Source organism: Polypterus senegalus, chromosome 8 (genome assembly GCF_016835505.1).
Source record: "Polypterus senegalus isolate Bchr_013 chromosome 8, ASM1683550v1, whole genome shotgun sequence".
Lineage (NCBI taxonomy): Eukaryota > Metazoa > Chordata > Cladistia > Polypteriformes > Polypteridae > Polypterus > Polypterus senegalus.
The window spans coordinates 115370386-115382475 of NC_053161.1; the positions used below are offsets into that span (position 1 = coordinate 115370386).

The 12090-nt window shown below is 35.6% G+C and overlaps 1 protein-coding gene across 3 annotated transcripts in view; it reads left to right on the forward strand.

Annotated features, from left to right (window-relative positions):
- The first annotated feature begins 2385 nt into the window (after positions 1 to 2385).
- Positions 2386 to 12090, forward strand: part of syt10 (synaptotagmin X) — a 115974-nt gene continuing 106269 nt past the window's right edge. For 2 of the 3 annotated variants that reach the window (XR_005634709.1, XM_039761662.1), the window contains exon 1: positions 2386 to 2732. Coding sequence is in view for 2 of the 3 variants with exons in the window: in XM_039761662.1 (XP_039617596.1) it covers positions 2588 to 2732 (145 nt within the window). In the remaining variant the exon portion in view is untranslated. The remainder of the gene's footprint in view (positions 2733 to 12090) is intronic. The other variant, XM_039761663.1, reaches the window with a different exon arrangement.

Below are 12090 nucleotides of genomic sequence, written 5' to 3' on the forward strand. Positions count from 1 at the left end.
ACCTCGCCTATGCACCTTGCTATCATGTAGAATGGCTAAAATAATAAACCTTATGTCTTTAGCTATGTGCCTTATCATCACGCTTCCTTGGGAAGTGTACTAATATTTATATGGATAAAGCATCGCAGGTTAAGTTTTATTAAGAATAAGAATGTTGCTTCTTTTTATTTCTGTATATTCTCTAACAACAATTAGCATCCAGCTGAACACAGAAAAATGCATAGGGGCCTGAGAAGTCTGATTTCAAGACATATATAACTGATCCTCCTTAGTGAACAGTAAGTTAAGTTCAAGCGTATTTTGTTAAAGTCTCTTTTTGTCCATCTATCCATATTCTTTTTCCTTTGTGTGAAAACAGATTCCTTTCAGTCTCTGCTTTACTCTTTAAAAATAAAGACAACGCCCTTTAAATAGTAAATAATATGTTCTTTGATACCTTACAAGTCAATTTATTTTGTGAACCTGATCCATTCTTCAATGTATCAATAAGTGACAATTATGACTTTAGCCTGACATGGAGTTAAACAAAAAATAACAACAGTGACAAAAATAATGGGCTGCATGCAAATAAACTAAGAGTATTGACATATTACTGAGATTTGACAGAAGCTAAAACACATACCAGGTGTGTATCAAATATGGCAATATTAGATTAGATTAGATTAACTGAATTAATCCCATAGGGAAATTCAAATGTTGTCAAGAGTCAGGCTTAGCTACCAAAAATATGAAAATAATTCATAGGTGCTAAGGAAAATTTGTTGTCAAGGTCAAGCAAAGTAATCGAGAACATAACATGTTAAGATTTAAAAAGTGATTAAGCAGGAAACATAACAGTGTAATTATTGGCTAGAAACCCAGCTAACCTTCTATTAAAATAACAACAAAAAATAACAAGGATCATTGCATTACATCCCTTTCAAGAGCCAATAGATAACAAAAGCTCCTTAGTGTACTTTCCAGTGGTAATATTTCTTTACACGCAATTATGTTTTCTGTAGTGATATTCCAATTAATTGCCTGCCAATCTAAATGGTCCCATTTTTACTCAAAAAGACTTAGCAAACTGGTCGATCACAACAATGATTTTTTTCAGCATCTGCTTTTCTAGTCTTTCTGCTAATTTAGTTGTCATGCAACTTTATGTGAGGCATTAAGGTAGTTGAGCTAGTGCATGTGCTTTTTCTTGCTGTAAATGTATATTTCAACAGTACAAGAGCAATAGTGTAATTGACGACTAAAAATGATTAAGAGTATGAATGTATTTTTGCATTTAAGCAGTGTTGTATCAATTGTGTGAGAATATAGTTTTGTTATCTGATGTAATATTGTCATAAAAAGGATTGAACACTATTATGGCTTTGTTCTGGATGGCAGGCAGCAATGAATTATTGAACCCGCTTAAGGGTTCAGGACCAAAGCTGTATTTGACGTCATTGTAGCACCAAAGTGGTCATACAGACTAGCTAATACTGGCAAAATTTAGAACTACCAATTCGTTTAACAAACAAGCATCTTTGAAGTGTGGATAGAAACCAACAGCATCTAAGGAAATTTCTGTGCTCAAACTTGACAGACAGTGTCTAGGCTGAGATTTGTACTTTGGAATCTTCAGCTCTGAGCCAGCTGTACTAACCATTATGCCACTGTGGTACCAGTATAGGTGGCAGCAGGATGTGGAACAAAAATCACTGCAAAAACTTTAAAATATAATATATTTGAAAAATTCTGTTTTACATTCGTCAGATTTAATGAGCAAAACTAATTTATCTATACACAAATGCCTAAAAGCATGAAGTCTATAAGAAGCTAAAAGAGGGAATTTAAATCCACTAGACAATGAATAGAAATGTCAGAATTTTTATTTTCAGTATAGCCTTAGGTATAAATTGGAATGGTCATCTCAATGTAATGTTAAGATTGTAGATGAACTTTTAGATATAAATCATTTTGCACAACATAATTATAAAAGTGTAAAACTGTAAACCTGAAATAGCTAAACTGCATTATTAAAAACATGTACAAGTTTAGTCATTTCATGTTGTAAAATTCTCAAAAAATTAACAAGGTTAATGAGAAAATTATGCACTTTTTAAAGACAACGGGACTGAAATACCTTTCACCAAAAGGCTTTTCTTTCCGTTATTTGTAGGAAATTAATTATAGGACAATTGCAGTGTTACAGCGAAACCTACGGTAAGCCAAACATGATTCATGTTTTTTTTTTTTTCCCCCCCCAAGTTACACCCCATCAGCACCTGTCTCCCGCCCAGTCCAGCTGAGTGACTTTTGATTGGACACATCCGCTACGGAAGCCCTCGAGGTTCTGAACGCTCGTTGTTCAAAAGCAGCTGCAGAGGCAGCGCGCGCCGGGAGTGCGCTTTGTTCCATGGACACTGTGACAGTGAGACTGGGGAGCATCCTCTGTGCTAACTGCCCGCGCTGCTGCTGCTGCTGCTGTTACTACCACTACCACGTCTTGCTTTTGCGCTGTCTCTGCCTTGAACATCTTTCTTCGGGGACTTTCAAATTTACTCAGTAGTTTGTTTAAAGAATCTTCTTGCACGCCATGGCTTAGGTGGAAGCCATGGGTACCAGATCAGAGAAAAGCATCAGCCTGTGTCAGAAGGCTCTGCAGATCGTGTCGGACCTTTGCCTAGGAGGGCAAGTGGAGTGGGAAAAATGTTCAAGTATCCTCCTAGAAAGAACCAGTCCAGGTAAAGACAGCACAGGTAAACTGGATTCTAATCTTCTGCTCTATCCCACCCCCGCTTTACTTATCTTCCCCCACTTCTAATTTTATTATGCTTCTCATTCGGTGGCGTAAACTGTGCTAAGCTGTGTGTGGGAGCTGTGTGTAAAACACTACTAATAGCGCATCAACTGAACGCGTGGGCGTCCAAAAGCTGAACTTTAAAAAAAAAATCCTTTGCAAGACAGAGCGCATCCCTTGTGTTTATTCGGACAGCCGACCTTTTTCGAAGGTATACGAGTGCTTCAGCAGCCAGAAACAGGCTGTTTAAGGTGAAGGTTTATTCTTTTGTTTGTATTTTGTGTTTATGGTATCTACTAACTCTATTTCTTACTGATCAAAACATGAAAAGCGGACCAATGGACAAGCACGCAGACGTGCACAAAAGGGCAAATATACAAGTAAATAATGGTTAGCGAGACTGTCTCTGCGTAACTTTGTATCACGAAAGAGCACCTTTTCGACTTTGATTTCTGAAAACTCCTAAATAGGCAACACAATATTACAGCAGGATGGATTCCACCTGTAGCTTCACGAAGCTGCGCATCTCTCTCGATTGCTTTTGCTTTCTGATATGTGGTGAATGCTCGTTTTTGCAATTACATAATAAGCAGAATCTTGAACAAGATAGCATGACAGCTTACTATTATATCTGAATTTTGTCGTAGGTGGATTGTAAATTTACTCCGAGGCATCGTTTCCATAGTAAAATCTGAATGGTGGTATGTAGCCATTCATGCATCCCGCAGGCGTGCCTATGCTGTTATTTTTGCAGGAAATTTTAATTCGATGTTCATCGATTTTTTCGTTAATTTGTTTATATTTTGAAATGAGGAATTATGTGGAACTTTCATTCCGATGGCAGTTTGCTTTTTACACTTATTTCTAACATGTTTACAACAGTTTATTCCGTTTATTTTGTGTCACATAAATTTATGCAGTGTAATATATTGGATGTGATAGACCTTGGAAAAAGAAGCGTCATTTGACATAAGAAAAGTGGATGCACTACTATTCAGTTAAATCGTCCCGTATTCATATTTTTGACAATGTGATAAGTTTCTTATGTAGATATTTCAATACACATCGTGTACTTGGTAAATCAGTGGTTATTTATGAGCCACACGCTCATTAAAACCATTCCATATACTGTATTGTGTACTTGTTGCTTTAAGATATTGTTGAGATTATAAACTCTATTGTCATATCTGCATAAACTTTTAATTTTCAATCAAACAAAAGACATTTAAGTATATTTCATCATGCATCACGTGCATATAGAAATTATCTGTCATGTATAGGCTGCTTAATATAATTTGCATATGTCAAGACAGCTTCGTCTTGGTTATTTTACATGTTAAGTTATATATGCGATCTCTCCATACAAACACACACACACTATATATATATATATATATATATATATATATATATATATATATATATATATATATATGTGTGTGTGCGTGTGTATATATATATATATATATAATTAACAAAATTAATTAACAAATACACTACAAATCATTTAATTAAAGATAACACATTACATTATGAATTCTCCTTTTTAGTATTACTCAAGTCAGCATGGGAGGGATTGCTTATTAATTTTTAAAAAACCTACCTGAAGTTTTGGAAACGTAGCCTTACAATTACTAATTAACTCAGAATAAACAAAATGATACCGTTTTAACATAATAATTTAAAAGAATGAAAAATATAATATTTGTTCTGTACAGGGTTATATTGGAGAAAAGAGTCAGCAATCAACTGTACCTTGAATTTTCATGTTTGAGATGTGCTTAGTAATTGTCACTATTAGGGAGGAGGAAATAATTAGCTTATCTGTAAACATCTGGCAGACCTGACATGTTCATTTGATGCACCATTTGCTTTTCCTGTGGACACTTGTTACTATGGATACTTTAGTGCCCTCTTTTTCAATTCCCTTCCAACAATTTGCAATATTTAAAATTAGTTAAAACTTGACAGTCACAGTGATCATGCATGTTTTGTGTTATGCATATGTATTAAAAAGATACAATCAGTAATGCTTTTATTAGTTAATTTTGATACAATGGAATAAAATAATACTCTGCCATTGAATGTACTGATGTAACATTTTGAAAATGAAGTACTTTATAATCATGCAAAAAACATAATTATGTAGCATTTGCACCTATTATTCTTTACTTACCAGTGACTGCTACCTTTTTACATTTGCTTTAGCTCAGTATGTAAAATTATCTATTGACTTGACTGAAGTGATAAACTACAAAAAATACTGCTCATTGATCTGTGTAAAGTAATATCCTGTTTTTGATGTTTTTCAGACATATTTATTGCAGAATTATTTGTTTATGCAAAGTACAAAACAGTTTCAATGCTATTGATTATTCATTGTCTTAATGAATGTGTACCTTTAGTTTTCCATAGCCTTTAATATATTTATTTTTCCATTGCCTTAAATATAATTTTAGTAACTGCTGTATCTATACTTGTTCAATGTGTACACCTGTCAAGTTACAGTATATTTCTTTTACTGTTTTAACATGTTAATGTACTTAAATTGTTAAACATACTTTTTTGCTCCTTTAAAGTATAGTTTTTCAGCTTAATTGCCTGTTCTTTGTTATCTGACAGCAGAAACATGAATATGACACAAAGGTCTATCAGATACTGTTCTTTTTCATATTGTAAAATAACAGTTTTCATTGGTTTTCATGGCAATAATTTAATTAATCTGACACAAATTCTTAACATCTAAACAACTTGTTTTAACTAGATAATCTGGTTTTGGTTCACATGCCTGCAGTTAGAAGTACCTAGTTGTATTAGTCTGATTTTCAGAAACATTTGCAGACGTGCAAGTGTTTTATTCAAAAGAACAGAGTATTTTATTTATTTTGGAGACTCGGAGCAGAAGGTGGGCTTTGTATTTAAACAAATGCTTTAGTTATTTGTATGAATTACCTTGATTAAATTATTGGGATACAAGACTAAAACTGTAAAAGATAAAATGTTACTGCATCAAAAAGTTCCCTTTATAACTGCAGGCAGACTAATTCATACATTTTAAGAAATATTATTTTGTAATTTATGACTGGAGTAAAGGAATTTAAAAGACTGCATTTGTTTTGGTTAAGCCATATAAGTATCTTATATTGCCCTAATGATATTTGTTGGGTGTCATCTATAAAAAGCCCAATGTTGTTTGCTGTTAAGCTTGCAAATTTATTGGTCACCACCAGAGGGTATCTCACATTTCATATCACAAAAAATGCCAGGAATATGTGTCCAAAGTGGAGCAATTTCAGGAGCTTTATATTGGCCTCAGTGACTTTTAGAAAACAGCAAGCAATAAACTGATTAAATAGTGCTTGAGGGTTATCAAAAAGAACTCACAGATTTTAACACATTATACAGGTAATTAATACAATTATGACATATAAAAATGATTGGTTGTTTAGGTAGAGTGTATAAACTCTACTTGACCATGCAGTGATATTCTCTTTTTGTAGGTGAGCATTATTAATTTTTCTACTACACTGATTGCTGTAACCAAAATGCATACCCTGAGCTCCCATTTAAAGTGTGTGCCTATACTGTGATGGTGGTTTGACGTTAATATACCAAGACCACACTTCATCCCATATATTTAATATCCTGTTTTTATTTAAAGGCAAATGAAAAAATATCAGTCCATAAAACATTTAAGAACTCCTCTTGCTCTTTCTAAAATGGTCACAGACTGTTCTAAAGAGTCTATTGGGGTCTATTCCAGGGATCAGGATTTTATCCATTTTCTTTCACCAGCAGCAATTATGTCAGAGTTCCTTATTTGGCTTATACTTAAAAGAAGTCCAAACCCCTTTGTAGCCCATTTCATGGCAAGATGTGACAGTCATGTCTCTTAATGATCTTATTGGATTTGGTTCTTGGTTCTTTGCATTTCCTTGATTTCCTGGACAATGGTTCCATTGACAGACTTTCATTTTTACTGAGATGAAAATAGAGCCTTTTCTTATACATTTTTATTAGAGTGAACCTTGACATTATAATAACAACAGCAACAATTAATTTCATACATAGCACAAAATCACACAAGGAAATGCCTCAGTGAGCTTTAACATGGTGTTTTTTGACAGTCCCCCCTGCCTTGACTCCTAAAGAAGACAAGAAAAAAACTAAAAATAAAACCCCTGTAGGGGAAATAATGGAAGAAATCTTGGGAAAAGCAGTTTAGAGAGAGAGAGGTTGGACGTACAATGGGTGTCAAAAGCTGGGGTAAATGCAATACGCAAAACAGAACCAAGCAGTCCTCTTTACAGAGCTAGGTGGCCAATCTGCCATTGCCACCTCAGAAATGCAATACAATAATACAAATTACAAAATTGCAAAAATACTGTAGATTATTCCACACACTAAATACAGAACTGTCACATATGAGGATGCAAATTTGTTCAAAAACATCAAAAACAAGTAGAAACTAGTTTACATAAATGAAAACAACAATATCTGTCCATCAGCTAATTGTAGAATCGATGCCTTATTGAAAAGAAGTCAGACAAGCCAGACACAGTAAGAGTCCTGGAGACCTTGGCCAACTAGCCACCTCCCCTCTACTGGCCATTCTTCAACTGAGTCAGTGCTGGGCCAGCCAGTCTGATGAAAAGACGCTTCTATCCCATGATTCCAGTGCTCTGTCATCCAAGATGACTTTTCCACAGATAGGCAAACAATTTGGCAGTATGAGGATACCGAAAAGAGAAACAGAATATTGGTGGGTTAGTAACAGTTTATAAATATATACTATTTATGTTTTAGTACTAATAACTAACAACAGAGCTGCAGTATGCATATCTAATCACCAGCTCTACTCAGAGAATGCTAAACTAAATTAGTGAGTGTTCAACCTGGATTTAAAAGCTGAGACTGAAGAGATACCTCTTACAGAAGCAGGAAGACCATTCCACAGCTTCAAGGCCCAGTAACTAAAAGCTTGAACTCCCACTGTTATTTCATTAATCATTGGAATCATAAGCAAACTGGTATCTTGAGATCTTAATTTGCGCTCTGGCTTATAAGTAATGGTAAGTTCAGATAAATAAGCAGGGCCTTGGCTGTTTAAGGTTAATGTTAGTGGGAGCCAGTGTAAGCACTTAAGAACTGGAATTATGTGCTTGTATTTTTTTGTTTTTGCAATACTTCTTGCAGCAGTGTTTTGAATTAACTGAAAGTTGTATAAAGAACGATTTGAGCAGCCAGCGAACACCGCATTGAAATAAATGCATGAGTTTCTCAGTATCCTGCATATTTAGAAAATGGCTTAATTTGCCAACATGTTTAAGATGGAAAAAAAATGTTTTGGATAGTTTTGTAATGTGTACTTTAAATGCTAGTGTCAAAAACAATGCCTAGATTGGGGGGCTGATTCAGTTAAACTAATGGAGATTCCAGCTGAATTAAAGAGTGATAAGAGTGATGTGATCAGCATCATTCCCTCCAATAATTAACATTTCTGTTTTATCTGTGTTCAAAATTAAGTAGCTCTCATCATTCCACTCCTTTAACTCACTAACTCATCTAATTAATGACAACATCGGAGAAACGTCATTTTGTCTAAAAATAAAGGTTTAACTGGGTGTCATCTGCATACAAGTGAAAATTAACAATATGTTTCCTAATTATAATTCCCAGTGGAAGCATGTAAATGTAAAACAGTAAAGGACCCAGTATTAAGTGCTGCGGGATGCCATATCTCTTTTCTGTGTATAATAATGGGGTACTGTCAGCACATTTCTGTACGTAGTTGAATTGGTTTGATAAATAAAAACTAAACTAGGCAAGGACATTGCCTGTAAGACCAACATCAATTTTCAGCCTGTGTAGTAAGTCAGTGGTATCAAACACTGCACTTAATGTAACAGCATAATTACAGTGGAATTTCCTTTGTAGAAGGATATCATAATCTCATTTTTAACACAGACTGGAATTTCTCAAATAAATTGTGATGTATAAGGTAGGAGTGAATGTGATTGGCAACTACCTTTTCAAGTATTTTAGAGAGGAAGGGTAATTTGAACTGGGTCTATAATTATTAGAGGGACATATACAGTACATATAATAACATATACCTGATACAAACACAGTGAATTAACAATTATTACAAATTGTGTCATCTTTACAATTGCATGCTTCTGTTTCAGGAAGAATCAGAGCCACTGTAATTCTAGTTTCTCAAAGTAAGTCAATTTCTGGTCCAGTTTCATGGCTGTTTTCATTATGAATTATGGTAACTACTTAACCTAATTTTATCTGGATTTACTCATTGGAGTGGGACATTTACAAAATGCACTTCTAATCCTTGTGACAGATAGGGGGCGCTATCGCTCCCTTGAACCCTTGTCCACGACTCCAAACACCAGGTAAAAGTCCAAAATTCGACTTTATTAAATTGCCACAGTGCACAAAGCACCCTCTCCTCCACTATATTCATTAAATACAAACACTAATCACAATAAACCAATCCTCCACTCCCAGACGCGTTGCCACCCGTCCACCCAGCTCAGCTCGCCGTCTGGGAGCTCCCAAAGTCCTTTTATATCTCCTGACCCGGAAGTGTTCTCCATCCCCAGTCCATGTGACTCTCAATCACTTCCGGGTCAGGTACAAGTTCTTTTCTTCACCCCAGAAGCACGTCATTCCTCCTGTCCACGTGTGCTTCCGGGGCATAGGGAAAATACTCGTAATTCCTCCCTGCAGCATCCCCTAGTGGCCCCCACGGCATCCAGCAGGGCTGCGTATAAAAACTACATTGTCCATGATGCCCTGCTGGTCTTCTGGGGACCTCCATACTGCTAGGAGGGCTCCACCTGGCGGCTTGGGGGTATTGGCTGGGATAAACGGCTGTCCATCAACCACATCCTGCTTTTGAAATGTCTCTTTTTAAAATCTCTTCCTGATAAATTTTAGTTCTTTTTTTCCTTGCAAGCATAATTATCCTACATTAAATAATTTTTGTATCCAGAATTGTGAAGAAGATGTTAAAAGAAAGACAGGATGTAGTATATGTGAATTGCTGGAAAAATGCTTAAGGGAACATCTTGATTAATAGTACTGAGATTTGGATTACTGGAAGACCTACATGAAAAGGGTACTGAATAAGGAGAATGAATGAGATTGTGATATTTGTTGTGACAAAATAGAATGACCAAGCTATACATTTTCTAAAGGTGAGATTGCAAAAGGACTGAAAATAAGGAAGGTAAAGCAGCACACTCAAATGGAGTGTTGCTATAAACGCAGAAGAATGTCCTGGAATTGAATAGTTGACAGACCTGTGCAATGTGATTGTGTTTAGGATTGATTGCTGAAGATTGGAAAAGAAGTGTGCTCATTCCAGTATGCTAAAGAAAGGGTGATCCATTGAAGTGTGTGTAATATTGAACAAGCAAGTTTTTGGAGCAGGCTATGGAGAGTGCTGATCTTGTTTTGTTTGCAAATGGTAAAGTGGAATTGAAGGAGAAGATGCTAAAATGGGAAGTTAGTTTGGAGCAAAAAGGCGTTATGATAATGCAGGAAAGAGCAAAGTAATGGTTGAAGGGAAAATGTCAGGAAGTGGTGGGTACATAACCATGCAGCATATGTAGTAGGAGTATTAGTAGAACCTCAATTCAGTACCTGATTTGTATAAGTTGGTGCATATTTGATGTAGTAGTCTGAAAGGTAGTCTTCAAAGTGACCAGCATGAACTTTGCTTGCAGAAAGTGGTATGAGGGATTACAGAATACTGTTGTAGCAACTATAAATTTTAAATACTGACAGTGGAGTTTTTTTGAGAAAGTATTTGAGAAGTTCTGCTACTTAGGTGATGTTGAATGAAGATGATGCTGTGAGCACAGGAGTGATAGCGATGTTGAAAGGTATGTGGAAGAATCTCCTGGAGATGTCCCCTGGTCTGATTTCTCCCTAACACTGACGGGTAAATTTTATTAAAGCTGTTTGAGAGGTGGTATGTTCTGCTCTATAGTTGTGAGACATGGCTGATGAATGTGTAACAGGATGGAAACATGGAAAGAACAGAGATGAGAATGATCAGATGAATGCAAGGAGTGATAGGAATACAAATACCTAGTTAAGAGAAGGAGTTGGTGTAGAAGCAGTAAGTGTACTGAGGAATATTGGAAAAAGACCATTGTACTAAGATCGGGGTTGGGTTGGTTTTGGGGGGGGGGAGTGGGGTGAAGAGAGAGTCCCAAGAGGATCTGGTTGAAAGTGGTGATAGACAATATCAAAGTATTAGTTATACTCCAAAAAAATCCCAAGACAATGGAGAGTGAAGGAAAATGATTTGAGAGTAACTGGCTAACATCGATAAACTCAAACAATGTTAGTTAAACCGGTAATGATAATAAGTACACAGTTCTCCTCTACAGGCAGTCTATAGTGGCTTAATTGAAGTTAAAATGAGTTTCAATTAATGTTTTCCTCAGTATGCTTTTTGCACAAAGCCATTGTGAGTTTTAATTAAATGTGGATTTGAGTGATGCTGCGGTGAAGTTATTTGAGGTTTTCTTGTTTTTTGTTAATATCCTGCCCAAACGCTGTAGTAACTTTGGAGCTTTTGGTATATCTGAAAGACATCTTACATAGGATGAAACTGTACTGCCTTGTTATTTTCTCTCATATGCCCACTGTTATGCCTCCACATGCTGTTTTTTTTTAGACACACCGTCCACTTAAGTTACTTAGCAATTGCAGTTACGTATAGTCACCAGGATAAAATTCTAAATATACACCTTACCCAGTGAAAAAGTCATTCATATCTTTCAGTTTGTGATTTTTTTTAAGTAAGCTTGAGTTTTTAAAACTTTGCTCTATTTTTTGTGTTTTTGCTTAATGAATTTTCCTTGTATCTAGCTTTGGATTTGAATTCTAGAGCAAAGTGTTAAGCACATTTGCCTCATGTCTGCTTTTGTGGGTTTTCTAAGCATTCCATTTTCCACCAGCATCTCAAAGTCATATTAGGATGAGGGTTGAATCTAAATTTGTGCCAAATTAGTTCATGCTTTGCACCTATTTCTGTTTAGAATAAGTTGGGTCCTAGTGGAATAATATAACAGAATAAGCAGATTTTAAAATATTCATAAAGAACAAATCTTAAATAAAGTGCTTGCAACAAAAAGAAAATCCCAGTGTCCTACAAATCAAATTAATTGCAGTCCTCTGCAGAAACACAGGATAAAGATATATCTACAACAGGGGTCTCCAACACGTCGCTAGCTCGCAATTCCTTTCCAAGTAGCTCGCCAAAGGGTTAATGAATCCTACATAAA